This window comes from Leptonychotes weddellii, chromosome 7, assembly GCF_054177405.1.
Source record: "Leptonychotes weddellii isolate Sample4059 chromosome 7, ASM5417740v2, whole genome shotgun sequence".
Classification (NCBI taxonomy): Eukaryota; Metazoa; Chordata; class Mammalia; order Carnivora; family Phocidae; genus Leptonychotes; species Leptonychotes weddellii.
This window is the reverse complement of record NC_138375.1, coordinates 59,410,534-59,424,101: the sequence shown is the minus strand read 5'-3', so window position 1 is coordinate 59,424,101 and position 13,568 is coordinate 59,410,534. Positions and strand designations below refer to the sequence as shown.

The 13,568-nt window shown below is 58.9% G+C and overlaps 1 protein-coding gene across 3 annotated transcripts in view; it reads right to left on the bottom strand.

The window, feature by feature from the left end:
* Positions 1-11,819, bottom strand: part of UNC5A (unc-5 netrin receptor A) — a 74,135-nt gene extending 62,316 nt beyond the window's left edge. The window contains exon 1 of one of the 3 annotated variants that reach the window (XM_031027965.2): positions 11,638-11,819. In XM_031027965.2, the coding sequence (XP_030883825.1) occupies positions 11,638-11,707 (70 nt within the window). In that variant the 5' untranslated portion in view covers positions 11,708-11,819. The remainder of the gene's footprint in view (positions 1-11,637) is intronic. The other 2 variants (XM_031027964.2, XM_006733149.3) reach the window with 2 other exon arrangements.
* Positions 11,820-13,568: the final 1,749 nt, after the last annotated feature.

The window sequence follows — 13,568 nt, the reverse complement described above, 5'->3', positions numbered from 1 at the left end:
CCCTCTGCTGTGCTCATCCTTAGGCCTCCAGGCTGTGAGGAGTCATACCTGGCCAAGTCACTGGGGGGTGAGTCATCCTTCACCATGTCAACCTTCCTTCTCAAACCCTCCCACAAAAGCTCGTCCCCCAGAATAAGCATCTTCCCAAGATTCCAGACCTGCAGGGTTTTGCCCTGGAGGCTCTCTGCCATTTCTGTCAACCAAAGACCTGGGGTTCCACTCCCCCACACTTCAGGGGTGTGGTCCCAGAGGGAGGCCCAAAGTGTCCCCATAGCATGAGCAGCACCTCCCATGTATGGAGCATTCACCGTGGGCCTGGCACAGAGCTAAGCTACCCCCTGAACGTACTAGCATTCCATTGAGACCCACCCGATCTGAGCTCAGGTCCAGCTGCGGCTTGCGGGGAAATGCCAAAGCCACATGTGCAGGAGGGGGCTTGGAGGAGGAAGAGCAGGAAAGGGCAGGCCTGTTGCTGGGGGGCTCTGTGAAGCCGGCTTTCCCACCCCGTGGAATACCTCATTTACTCCTTGTAACCCTATGAGGTAGGAACCTTTCAGTATCCATATTTTCTGGATGAGGAAACCAAGGCACAGAGAGCTGAAGTCACCTGCCTAAGGTCACCCAGTTTAAGATTCTAAGCTACACCATCACCTGCAGAGTCCTGACTCTTAGTGGCTCTCATGCCTCAGGGATTCCCCGCCCTCAGCCCACCAAAGAGCCTGGTGTTCAGAAGGAGCAGCTCCCCCACAAGCCTAGGGAGATCAATGGATCCTACAGGCCGATGCCAAAGGAGACTGTCACTCCCTTCCTGTGACCACTTCTTCAGAGGACTGGGGTGACCAGGGAACAGCAGTGTGCTAGAGCCAGCTTGCCTCTGCTAAAGAGAGCCCATCACTGGGGTGCCTGGGTGACTCGGTCGGTTAAGCGTCCAACTCTTGATTTTGGCTCAGCTCATGGTCTCAGGGTCATGGGATCCAGCCCCAAGTCAGGCTCCCCACTCAAGTGGGGAGTCGATTCTCTCCCTCTCCCTCTGCCCCTCCCCCTGCTCACGTGTGCTCTCTCTCTAAAATAAATAAATAAATCTAAAAAAAAAGAGAGAGAGAGAGAGAGGGCCCCTCATTAAAATTTCTAGAATTTTGCAAGCCAGTTGACATCACATTGGTAGCTTAAAATAGACCACAGTGGGAGTATTTACACCATGGAAATTGGCAAATCAGTCCTCCAGCTCTCCCAGAGTGCCAAGTGTTAGCAGCACATCATTGCTAGGGAGGGAATGCTGACCACCCTCAGAAGGGCATCCTGGCCTGTGGGTGGTGGGCTTCAGGCAATTCACACAAAGACAGGCCCCCCAGTAGAGCCAGGGATCTAAAGGGAAAGGGGTCTTGAGAGGAATGGGTGGGTCTCAAAAATGGACCTCTGGCTGTGTGATCCCAAAGGATGTGGAGAAAGAAGGTCTCTAGGATAGTGTCAGGGAAGCTCTGAGACATCTGGTAGGCTCAGACTTCGAACAGGCTCAGACTTTGACCCGACATGAGCAACTTGGAAAGATGGCCCAAAACCAAGTACAAAACCACTGACAAGAGACATGGAGTGGAGAAGCATGCAGGGAAGGCTGAGCTCAGGTCCAGCTGTGGCTTGCGGGGAAATGCCAAAGCCACATGGTGCAGGAGGGGACTTGGAGGTGGAAGAGCAGGAAAGGGCAGGCCTGCTGTCTGGGGGGCTCTGGGAAGCCGGCCTTCCCGCCCCACCATTTTGCAGCTGAGGACACTGAACTGGAGGGGCAGGACACACTCTAGTAAGAAAGCACTGAAGATCAAGAAGGCACGATCAGAGAGGCCAAGTGGTTGTTTGGAATGAATGAGTTCAGGTCTTTGGGGCCAGACAGATCCCACCCCAGGTGCTGGCAGGCGGACCTCATATTGACCTCCGAGAACGTGGGAGTGGGAGCGGTCATGGGGCAGGAGATGCATGAGCTGCAGTTTAGTTTTCAGAAGAGGAGGCAAGCTGGATTCGGTGAATGCATCAGGGTTCTTCAAGTGACAGCAACAAAATCCATTCTCACAAATTTAAGCAAAGAAGGGAAAATACTGGCAAGAAAATGGGTCGTTGAGAGAAGGGACAAGAGGCTTAAAAGCAGGTGCTGAAGTGAGAAAGGAACCAGGACCTGGGAAATGACTTACCTGTCTCATTGGGCCCTGCTGCTGCTGAGATGAGGGGAAATCCCCACTAAGGCTGTATCTAAAAGGGGAGAGGTCATGGAGTCCTAGTGGGACCAGGGGTGGAAGCTGGACAAATACAAAACCCAACAAATGTCCACTGAAGGGGCCACAGCCTGAGGACCCGATGCAAACCCCAGGCAAGATTCCAGTGGAGCTTCTCTGTCGGTTACAGGTAAGCAAGGAAGGTAGGGCCACACAGAGAAATACCGGGACTCCCGCAGACCCTTCCCTTCAGACCAGCGTTCCTTATTATAGAGTTACTGTTCTGGTAGGTCAGGGCCAGACTGGAAACAGTGTGTCTGGATTTTGGCCCAGCACCTGATAAAATATCTCAGGATCTGCAAATGAAGATACATGAACCAGATGACAGCACATTTAAGGGAATGCAAAACCTGTTGAATGGCCGGCACTGTTTTCTAACACTGCTGATTAAATAGCTAAGGTCAATCCAAACTTGGGTCTTTACCTCTGAGCCTCAGGCTGTATCCTTGGTGCTCTTCAGCGTTCTTATTAAATACTTGGGCAACCTATGTTGATGGCACACTGGTTAAACCTGAGAACAATGTGCCAATCTCTTCTGGGTGGACAAGCTGTGAGTGGTGGCAAACAGGACAGTGGCATAGGCAGTTTGGCTGTGGGGACTGGCTCCCATGGCACAGCACCTGAGTTGGCCCAGTGAGGAAGGACCAGGACATTTGTTGGATGGCTGGGGGAAGAGATGCTCCCTCCTTCCCCTGGACTGGGCCTGCAAGAATGTACCCTGGTACGTTGTGGCAGCCACCTTGGGACTGTGGGGAGAGAGGGGCTGTCGGAGAGTGGTGCCAAACCCCGAAGAGGAGATGAGGCATGAATCCTGGTCACACTGTTCCTCCTGGATCCAGCCATGCCTGAAGCTAGCCTACCCCCGGTCTTTCAGTTACACGCACCAATAAATCCCTTTTTGCTTAAGTCACTTTGGGTTGGGTTTCCCAATATTTGCAATGGATACACTTAGTATCCTTTGCTAATTCATGCCAGGGCATTGTATCACAGTGGGATGAGCTAGGACTGACATCCAGAGGCAGGTAACAAGGATGTAGGGGACAGAGAAGGGGCTTGGAACCAAGCTACATGAGGAACAGCTGAAAGGACTGGAGGTGCCCGGTCTGGAAAGAGCAGATGGGGCTAGGTAGGGGCCCTGTCTTAAATAACTGAAAAGGGGAAAGCCATTCAGCGTGGCCCCAGAAGAAAGAGCCAAGAGCCATTCGGGGGAGCTTACTGGGAAGGATTCCTCCTCATTCTAAGAAAGTGGCTTTGAACAGTCCCAGCCACCTGAAGATGTGCGGTTCGGGGCAGGTTGCAAAGCCAACACCCAGGGGTTTTATATTCAAAATCCTGTGGCCTGGACAGTCTCGCCTAGATTTAGGAAGCACCCAAGATGGGGTCAGGAGGCAGGATATAGAGGGGGCAGTAAGCTTTGAGTGATGAGGGATTAGCCCAAGACCACACAGAGAATTAAGGTCCCCTGATTTTCTCCCATAGTCTTTCATGTCCATGGGGCACCAGACAAGGCCCTGACAGTAAATGACCACATGGGACAGTGTTCTGCTCCCCACGGTGTGGGAGGGGGTAGGGAAGGGGGTCAGGCTAAGCAGTAACAAGGTTCCAGCCCTGCCACTTCTCTGAGCCTCAGTGTCTTCATCTAATAAATGGGACTAACTTCACCTATCTTGTGGGTTGTCCTGAGGTTCTAATCAGATGATGCAGGCAGAGCCCAGCATGGGCCATGATTACTACCATCACGAAGTTAATTAAGAATAAAAAACGTAACAGTTTACAGCCACCGAAGGCTCCTCCTCTCCCCGCCCCAGGCTTCTCTCGTAGCAGAAGTAGGATGAGTTTTGGAGTCAAAGACCTGGACTGGAACTCCAGCCCAGCCTAGTTCAGCCTGGACTGCAGGAAGCCGTGCCCTTCCTCATCTGTAAAATGGGACCGACGGCGGCGGCGGCGCATTCAAAGCCCCAGGCCTACAGGAGGTGCTCACGGAGCGCGGCGTTCTCCTCCTCTCCGCAGCGAGGTCAGCGCTGTCCTACACACCGCCCGCCAGCGGGGCCCGCCGGCCCGCCACATCTCCGGGGCCCGGGGAGGGCGGTGGGGGCGGGGGTGCAGCTGGGCGCGAGAACCGAGGCGCACCGGAGGCCGCCGAGCCGCGGTGCCCGGAGGCTGGACGCCTTCTCCCCGGGCGGCAGCCGAGCGCTCAGCCAGGAACTTGTTAACAGGCCCCGAACAAAGAGCCGCTAATCCAGCGGGCGGCCGCGGGCGGGCTGGCGGGCGGAGGGATCCCGCCCCCTCCCCGGCCCCTGCCTCTGCCCCTTCCCTGCGCGGCAGCCCAGTTCACTGCGCGCTCGGCGCTCGCGCCGAGCGGGGGCGGAGCCGCGGGGCAGGACTCACCCCGAGGGCGCCCGTCCCCAGAGCCCCGGTGGGCAAGCGGGCTAATTGCTAATCCCCTGGGCTCGGGCTCGCATTGGCTCGGGCCCCTGCCGCCCGTCGGCTGCTAACGTGCCTCGCAGCCCGCGTCTAGCCCGGGACCCCGCCCGGCAAGCTACCCGAACAAGCCGGCCACGGAGTGGGGATGGTTTTTTTGGAAGCAGGGCAGGCTCCCGTCACGCGGGGACTCTAAGGAAGCACTCTTACCTGCTCGTGCCTGGCACCCTTTTTTCGGGGAGGAGTGAGAGGGCTGGAAAGATTCAGGCGGGCGGGGTGCTGGGGATGGGGGGGCACCCAGCAGCCCCTCAACTCCATCTGGTCTCTGCCCCAATTAGGAGGGGGTAGGCTCTCACTCCGGGTGTACTCCCTGCAGGCTCTCTGCTGGACGTGCTGGGTGGGGCAGTGGGGGGGGGGGAGGTGGGGGTCCCTCCTGGCTGGGGAGGTACAGGGCAGAGGTGGGATGCAGGGTCCAGAGCTCCCTACCCAAGGGCCCTGCAGCTGTAGCTCCGGCTCAGTCAGTCTAGACTGACTCCCCTCCCCAAATCTCAGCCACGTATTTGCCTGGAGCTCAAGGTGACCCTGAGCCTTCCAGATGGACAGAGCTCTGACATCCAGGTGTGGGGAGGGTCCTAGCTCTGGGGGACTCACCCGTCAGGGCACTGGCCCTTGGTATCTTCAGGGGCCCCTCCCCCATCTAAGTGGGACCTAAAACCTGGCCCTTTGTGACCTACCCTGGGGATGAGCAGCTGCCACTTGGGCCTCTCCAGATTTCTGAGTCTCTCCCTCTTCCCCCTCTCAAACAGGCCTGGGATGGGCCTGTCTACAACTACACCTGGAGAAGGGAAGGAGCTTGGGCAAAAGAGAGAAAAACCGCCAGTCAAAATGCAGGCCTCCCCTCAGGCCACTGCCCTCCCACCTGGACCTGCACCCTCTCCCACAAAGATGGCACCAAGGACACTCCCAAAGGGAGGACAACACAGTGCCCTCTGCCGTATCCATCATCGTCAATTGCTAACTAACTTTATTGAGGGCCTACTGTGTGCAGGACTATGACACTATGACACACTAACGACGTGCATCGGTCTATCTAATGCACACAATAACCCTGTGAGCTAGGTCCTTTTAGCACTCCAGTTTATAGACAAGAAAACCGAAGTGCAGGGAAAAGCTAGATCGCCAGTTAGGACTAGGGTGGGGCACAGGGAGTGCCAAGGGCACAAAATTTAAGGAGGCTGACCCTGCGCTTGCACAACTTAATTTCCGCACCCTGGGCACCCTTGCCTCACCCTAGTCCAAGTCCTCGTCCAACCCCAGACTCTGGAACTGGCCGACTCAACCATTCCACCACTCATCAACGGGCCTGGGATTCTGGCTCCCAAGGGCCAAAGGCTGCTTGCGGCTTCTGACATCAGTGTCCAGAAGAGGGTGGGCCTCAGGCACTGGCACTCTGACCTTCTCGGGGCCCTAAGAAGGCCTGTTTTTGCCATTAGGGGTGTTCACCGGCTAAAGCAGGGCCCTGTTTCCTCCCAAGGCAGCCTCCCTGTGCACCAACTTCAGCTCCCATAGAGTCATCAAGCCCAATGCTTAGTGTACAAAGAGGCAAACAGCCCAGAGATGTTAAGTGACTTGTCCAAGATCACAAAGCAATCAAATGGCAGAGCTGGGACTAGAATTTAGTCCCATCCAGGGCCCCCACCCCTTCTGCTGCCATGTTCTGTGTCAGAACTGATCATCAGCACATGGTTCCAGGACAAGCTAAACCCAAATCATCATCTTCACAGAACCCCAAACAAAGTTCTTTGCACATTGGAGGAATCAGTGTCTGAGTCAGGCCCAAGTCCCTGCAAGGGGGTGGTGTGTGTACAGATTGGAAGGGGGGTGTTTACTTCTTCCAACTAAAAGCATGACTCCTTCCTGGGATTCCTGCCTGGGGCTGGAGCAGGAACAAATGTTTTTCTCTCTTCTCTCTGGGCTTGGGCCCTGATCACCTCAAGACTCTAGGTCTGTCCTAACTCATGCCCCTTCAATGCCAGGGAAAATGGAAGAAGAAAATAAACAGCTATAGCTGTCTGCTCCATGTTGGGTTCCATCCTGGGCACTCTGTGTTGCCCATCATCTCCTTACTATAACCTCAAGAAGCAGAAACGGCCCTATTCTAAAAATGTGGGAAAGGCTGGGGAGTAAAAGTTACTTGCCCAAGGTCAGGTGGCTTAGACTGAAACCCAAGCCTGTCTGTCTTCAAAGCCCCTGCCCTTTCTATACTGCCTGACAGGAAGAAGGGGCTGAGGCTCCCCAGAAGGCAGGAGGACCTGTCAATGCCATTCCCATGGGAGCAGACAAGAGGAGTGAAGGGGCGGACCAGGAGAATTGATCACAGGAAGCTGAGCTCCCTTTTGGACGGTGAGGATGGTTGGGGCTCAGGGGCCGGACTTTCCTGGTGCTTAGTCTCAGGAACCAGGAGTCCCAATAGGTTCTGCACCGAGCAGCCCAAGTCTTGGTGTCAATTCCATTCCTGAGGATAGGGGTGGGGCCTGAGGAAGAGGCCACCAGGACAGATTGTCAGGGACAGGATGGGCAATGCCATGGCTCTATGCCCCTCAGCCCCACCTTCCAGGGGCTTGAGTCCACAGGCTGGGGCCCAGAATGACATTATTTGCATGACAAGACACTGATCTGGGAACATCTATGCCTGGGAGGGGTGCGGATGAGCAGGGAGATTCCTACTCAGTAGCCCTGCGCATAAAACCTGTACGAAGGACCCACAAAAACACATGATCACATGAGCTGGTCTGCCATCTGCGTGAGGGTCTAAGGCACAGCCACCCCACGGTGGGGCTTTAACTTGCTCCTTCCTACCTTGGACAGGAGCCATTTCCAGCCTCCCCAGAGTGAAGCAGTCTTTGTTCAGGAACAGGGATGGGGAGGGCTGCCAAGGGGGGCAGAGTAAACTTCTCTCCCCCTCCCTAGCCATAGCAGCCCTCCCTACCTAGCCAGAGAACCCAAACACAAGTGGAGGATAAAAAGAGAAAAAATACGCACTTGACTGACCATGACTCGGAGCATGTTAGGGGCCAAGAGCATGGTCACGGTGCTGCAGACAATGGCAATGCTCGTAGGAAGCACCGGCCTGAACGAAGAGGCAGCTCGGGCCTGGCAGTGGCCCCAGGCCCCATCTACCTCTCCAGGGCTGAGAAATCTGTCCCGTAAGGCACTCAAAGCTCAGCAATGTGCCATGGCCCTGGGAGGAGTTGGGGAGGCCTCTTGGAGGGAGCTGGATTGAAGCTGGGGGCTGAGATAAGCAGAACAGCTGGGACTGGCAGCAGCGGGGGCGGGGGGGGGGTGATTGGCCTAGGTCTGGACAGAGCCGAAGATGTCGGCTATAGGGTGGTGAGTGTGGCTGGCGGGGCCGGGGACACCGGGTCCTGCAAGGCAAGGGAGCTATAGGGCAGAAGCCAGAGCTTGTCTGGGGGTGTGGATGCCAAGCCCACCAGCAGTTAAACCCAAGTCTCAGTGGATCAGCCCAGTCACGTGTGGTGATGCAGGTGTTTCCCTCAGGGCCCCCAGGCTCAGGGCTGGACTTCACCTTCAGGTACTGGGGAGCCACAGAAGGCTTTCTAGTGGGGTTCCAGCCTGGATACCAGGGACATTAATCAAAGTAGAGGAGGCAAAGAAAGGGGATGAGTGGGGGTGGCCACTGCACTGGTCCAGGTGGGGAAGATGAGGTAGAAAGGGGCTGGGGGGGCAGGGGTGGTGACAGAGGAAGAGAGGGAGACGAGCAATGTCACAAGTAGAACTGAGCCGGAGGATCTGATGACAGATTAGACATGAAGCGTGAAGGAGACTGGAGAGCCAAGAGAGACTGCAAGGTTTCCGGCCCCGGGCTGGAGGACTAGGGGGAGCGGAAAGGCGAGGAGGGGGCCACAGGAGAGGGTTGGCCTGGATAGAGCAGGCTCAGGCGTGCATGTATGTGGACACGTGCTCCCAGGCGGCCTCTGTGTGGAGCAGGGGTCCCCCCGCCCCAGGCTGCAGGCAGCTCCTGCCTTTGAGACTACGTGGCTTTCGTCTGCAGGTCTGGGGCCCAGGTAGCCCCAGGCAGGACAACGTTGTGGACGACAGGAGGGCTCCTGGCCCCGCACTGAGGCCAGAGCCGACTGCTCTGAGGAACCCGCCGTGGCTCCCGGCTGGGGGTTTGGAACCTGCATCAATGCCAATCCCCAGCTTCCTGAGGGAAGCCCCTCCCAGCACGGGCAAGGGGAAACGGGCAGGCCCGTCAGAGGACCAGCCCTCTCCTGGGCACACCCAGGGGGCCCTGAAGTCCAGCTCAACCCATCCCCGAGGCAAAGGGAGAGCGGGGTATCTCTTAGCCCTAAAGAATTAAGACACCCTTCCCCTAACCGACTGCTCTAGTCCAGGGGCAAGGGATGGACAGAGGGGACCAGGACCAGGCCTGAAGATGGGGGTGGGGCCTGAGGAAGAGACCACCAGGACAGACTGCTGGGGTCAGGATGGCCAATACCACAGCTTAGTGCCCCTCAGCACCACCTTCAGGGAGAGCCAGTGCCTCCTGGGCCCCTCCCCCTAGGAGGGCAGAGATCTGTGGGACGGGGCAACCAACAGGTGTGAGCGGCCCACAGGGGCGGGGAGGCAGGGGCCAGCTGTGTGGCTGGGTACGAAAGGGACAAAGCCGTGGGACAGTGTGTGTGGGGGGGTGAGTGTGCTGAAGGGACAGGCTTTTGTGTGAGGCGGTGACAGAGGGTGGGCCCTTGGCCCGGGGAGCAGGAGGCTGCAGTCCTGCCGGGTCCCCGGTGCCCCCTGCCACCCGACTGGCCATCCCTCCCTCAGCCCCTCACACACACACGTTCTTCACCAGCTGCAGTTGCCAAGGGGATGATGGGTGGTGTGGGAGGAGGTGCGGGAGGAGCTGGGGTCATCTCAGGGCCAGCCTGCCTGGGCACGTGTGCCCAGAGCCTGTGGGGGACAGCAGTAGGGGGCCCCAGACAAGGAGAAGGGCCCCTGCATGCCCTTCAGAGGCTCCTCCCACAGGCCTGGGAGTGCGTGCCCGGAGGCCGCCTCGGCTCCAGGGGGGCCCTGCGGCCCTGGTGCCCACCTGCTAGCTCCCCGGGGCAAACCGTGGACCAGGCCCCAACAGGTGCTCCAGCACCCCGGGACGCAGGTCCCCTACTCCGTGACCTTCCGAGGAATCCATGTGGCACCCCCCAGATGGCACCCTGACTCACCAGCACCCATCACCCCCTTATCCTATCCACCCAGGCTCACCTCTGCAACTGCTCACAACCGTCACACAAGCGCATCTGGCCACACACACACCAAGGCTGCACACACAGCCAGCCCCCGTCGTCACCAGGGCACGCATGCCAACCCACAGCCCTCACACGTGCTCACGTGGGCAACATGCAGATATGGCCACACAGCCTTCTCACACACAGCCGACTCAGTAAACATTTCCTGGGCGCCTACTTGGTATCTGGCAACACCTCCCGTGTGAAGAGCATGAACACCCCCAGTTCACCATGATCAGCTCACCCACCCTGCACCCCCTGAGGGTTGCACACACAACCCGAACACGGATATGTGTGCAATATGAACACACACCCAGCAGCAGTGCAGCCTCCCAGCTCGATCAGGATTAAAAGGGGAGGTCATGGGGCAGGAGGGTTTGTTAAAGTGAGGATTGGGGGGGGGTGATGGGGTGTTGGAAGACGGATGGGGTAGAGCAGAGGGAGGACTGAGGGGGCAGACTGGGGAGGGCAGCCAGGCAGAATGGGTGCAGAATGTGCTACGCAGAGACCGTTTAAAGAAACAGCCATCAGCCTCAGTCATCAGGCTCAGCTCTCACTCATTGATCTCCAATCAGTCTGGCTTTGCATCTCAGGAACCCCCACACTGCCTTCTGACCCCTAGGATTAACAATGGGCCAGCAAGGCTGGGAGGCGTCCCCCAGGTTCTCAAGGCAGCAAGAATCAAGAATTGCTAGGGTGAGCCTCATGCCCCCTTGATCACACAAATGACCCCCTCCCCATACACACATAAGCTCAGCTCTGCTAAGTGCATGGATGGGGGTGGGGGGCGGAGATCAGGAGGCCCTAACAACTCAGCCTAGGTGGAAGCTCAGGGAGAGCAGACAAAGGATGCAGGGGAACTCCCCCCACCCCAAGGGAGGTGGGCTGAGAGCTTAGTTACCAAGCAGGTTAGGGTGGCCAACGGGACATGAAGGGAGGAGGAAGGGCGGTGCAATGAAAGGGAGAAGGGAAAGCGGCAGCGGCCCCACAGTGCACAACTCTGGCCCCCCACGCACCAAGGAGGCTGGGAGCCACAGCCCTGGCCAAGGGCCACGGGCCTTTGACTGTGCGGGCTGCAAGGGCTGGGGGCTGGCTGGTGTATGCGCCTCCACGCCTGAGTGTGTGCGGGTGCGAGCGTGTGGCGGGGACAGAGGAGGACACTGTGTTCTGGACGTGGGCAGAGGCCAGGTGCCAAGTCGGAATTGTGAGTAGTTGTTTGGGTCAGATGCTACCGGGAAGAGGCAGGTATCTTAAGCCCCGTCCTCATTTTCCTGGGCACTGGGATGTGGTCGAAATCCTCTGATCTGTGACCCTCAAAGTCAGGCTCCCCCGGGCGTTGATTCAAACCCCCGACTCTGCTCTGGGGCCGGGCAACCAGCAAACTTCCCCCGCCCGGAGGCGTGGAGCGTTTACACTCGCCAGCCCCGCGCGCTGACAGCTGCTCCAGCACTTGGCAGAACCCAGGCTTCCGGGGAAGCGCGCGGGGAAGCTGCGCAGCAGCGACAGGCGGCCCCCGCGTCCCGCCTCGCAAAGTTTGGCCTCCGGGGGCTTCCAGCCGGGTCCGGCAGCGCGGGTCAGGGACCCCCCTAGAGCAGCGAGCGTTCGCGCGCACAGTCCCCCGCAAGCCTCCCCAGAGCGCGCGCGTGACTCACCCGAGCCGTGGAGCCAGGCGGTGAGGACTATGCCCAGGAGCGCTGGCCACAGGCCGGGCCGGACGGCCATGGCCGCGGGCGGGCAGGCGAGCTGGCCGGCCCGGCGCGGGGCCCCGCAGGCGGGAGGGCGGCTTTCAGCGCCTCAGCCCAGAGCCCCAGCCCGGGGCGCCCCCGGGGCCCATGCCAGCGGACTGCGCTGCCTCCGGGCGGCCGGCTGCGGGGCGCACGCGGTGCGTGGCTCCCCTGGGCACCGGGAGCACAGCAATGCAGCCGGGGCGGAGCGCAGCGCCAGCCGCGCCGCGCACGGAGCCAGCCGCCGCGCGGAGCCCGCAGCCGGGGAGCGGGCCGGCGGGCGCCGCAAAACCCGGACTGGAGCAGCGGAGCGGGGCGGCGGCAGGGCGGGGCGGGGGAAGGAAGGAGGGGCCGGGCCGCCCCACGCCGCGCGCGCGGGCCACCCCCAGCTCCGGGGATCCCTCCCGGCGTTGCCCGAGGCTCCCCCGGGGAGGGGTTGGGGTGGTGGGCGGGGAGGCCTCCCACCGCCCCGCGCGGTCTCCAGGGACAGGGCCTGGAGTCCGAAACCCGGAGTGGATCGGTTCTCCGGATCCGGGCTCTCCCAGGCCCGCCAGCCTGCGTACAGGTGGCCCGGGAGGGGCCCAAGGGCTGCGGCGACCCCGGCGCGGAGCCAGCCTGCAGAGAACGGCCTGGGGCAGGGGTGCCCGGGGCAGGTTCCGCTGCAGTCCTCTCCCCCCACCCCACCCCACTCCCCGCCTCCCGGCGGTGCTCCGAGGCCGTCAGCGTGCTGCGGTACGCCACCAGCCCGCGGCTTGGATAGGGGACTGCGGGAGAGCTCCCGGGCCCTGGCCCTCGCGCAGAGGCGCTCGGGCAGGCCAGACTCAGGGCCACCCGCAGTCCCAGCCGTGTAGCCTGATGGACCCCAGTGTGACCCAAGATTTCTCTAGCCCCGTGGCGCCTTTAGCTTAAGGAAAACAACCCCAGGGCACAGCGTCTCTAACTGGGCGCGCGGTGTTTGCGCCCTGAGCGCGCACGACGCCAGAGACGTGGCGTGAAGGACTGAGCCGGGCTTTGGAAGCTATGGAGACCCGGGGTAGGGTCTAGGCGCCTCCGCCTTTTAGCTCTGTGACCTTGGGCAAGTCACGTCGTCTCCCGGAGTCTCCGTCAATGACCGCTGCTGGAGTCTCCTGCTCCCCACCCCCATTCCCTAATCTGGTTAAAGTAAACAGAGGGTTGCCTGGAAGGAGAAAGGAAATGACAAACGCGCAACATACACACAGGGGAATGGTCAGAAAAAGAGAGGGTCCTACTCTGGGTCTGGAGAGGGATGAGAAGGGTGAGGGCAGGGTCGCAAACTAAACCGCCTACAGGGACCAGTCCATAATATAAATTGGTGCTGCCCGCTGGGTGATATAATAATGGTCTGCGCTTCCACAAAGAGACAGGAGCTCTCCTATATTTCTTGAAACCACGAGGCCCTCTCTCGGTCTGTCTTTTGTTTCCCACTTTTGATAGAGAAGGGTTATGAGAAATGTTTTGCTTTTCTCTTAACTGGTATAAGAACCATCAGCCATCCACTTGTATGGACGCTGGGCTTCAGCGCCAAGGAGGCAACGGCACCGCCAGAGACTGGGGGGCATAGGATCCCATTGCAGGGGGCAACTGGCTCTTCTACTCCAGGTGCCAGCTGGTGTCGAACTGGGGCCCAGTATGGCCATATCGTTCAAATTTCCAAGACAAGCCATTGTAGGAGAAATCTTGGGATTTAAAATTTTTAACTAAAACAGAATTTTTATTTTATTTTATTATTTTTTTTTTTACCTCATGTGAGCCCCGATGAAAATGTCCACAAATGTCCAACAGCTTCCAGTTTTTGATCTCCGCTTTGGCGATTGCTTGTATGTAGGCTGTGTCTACCT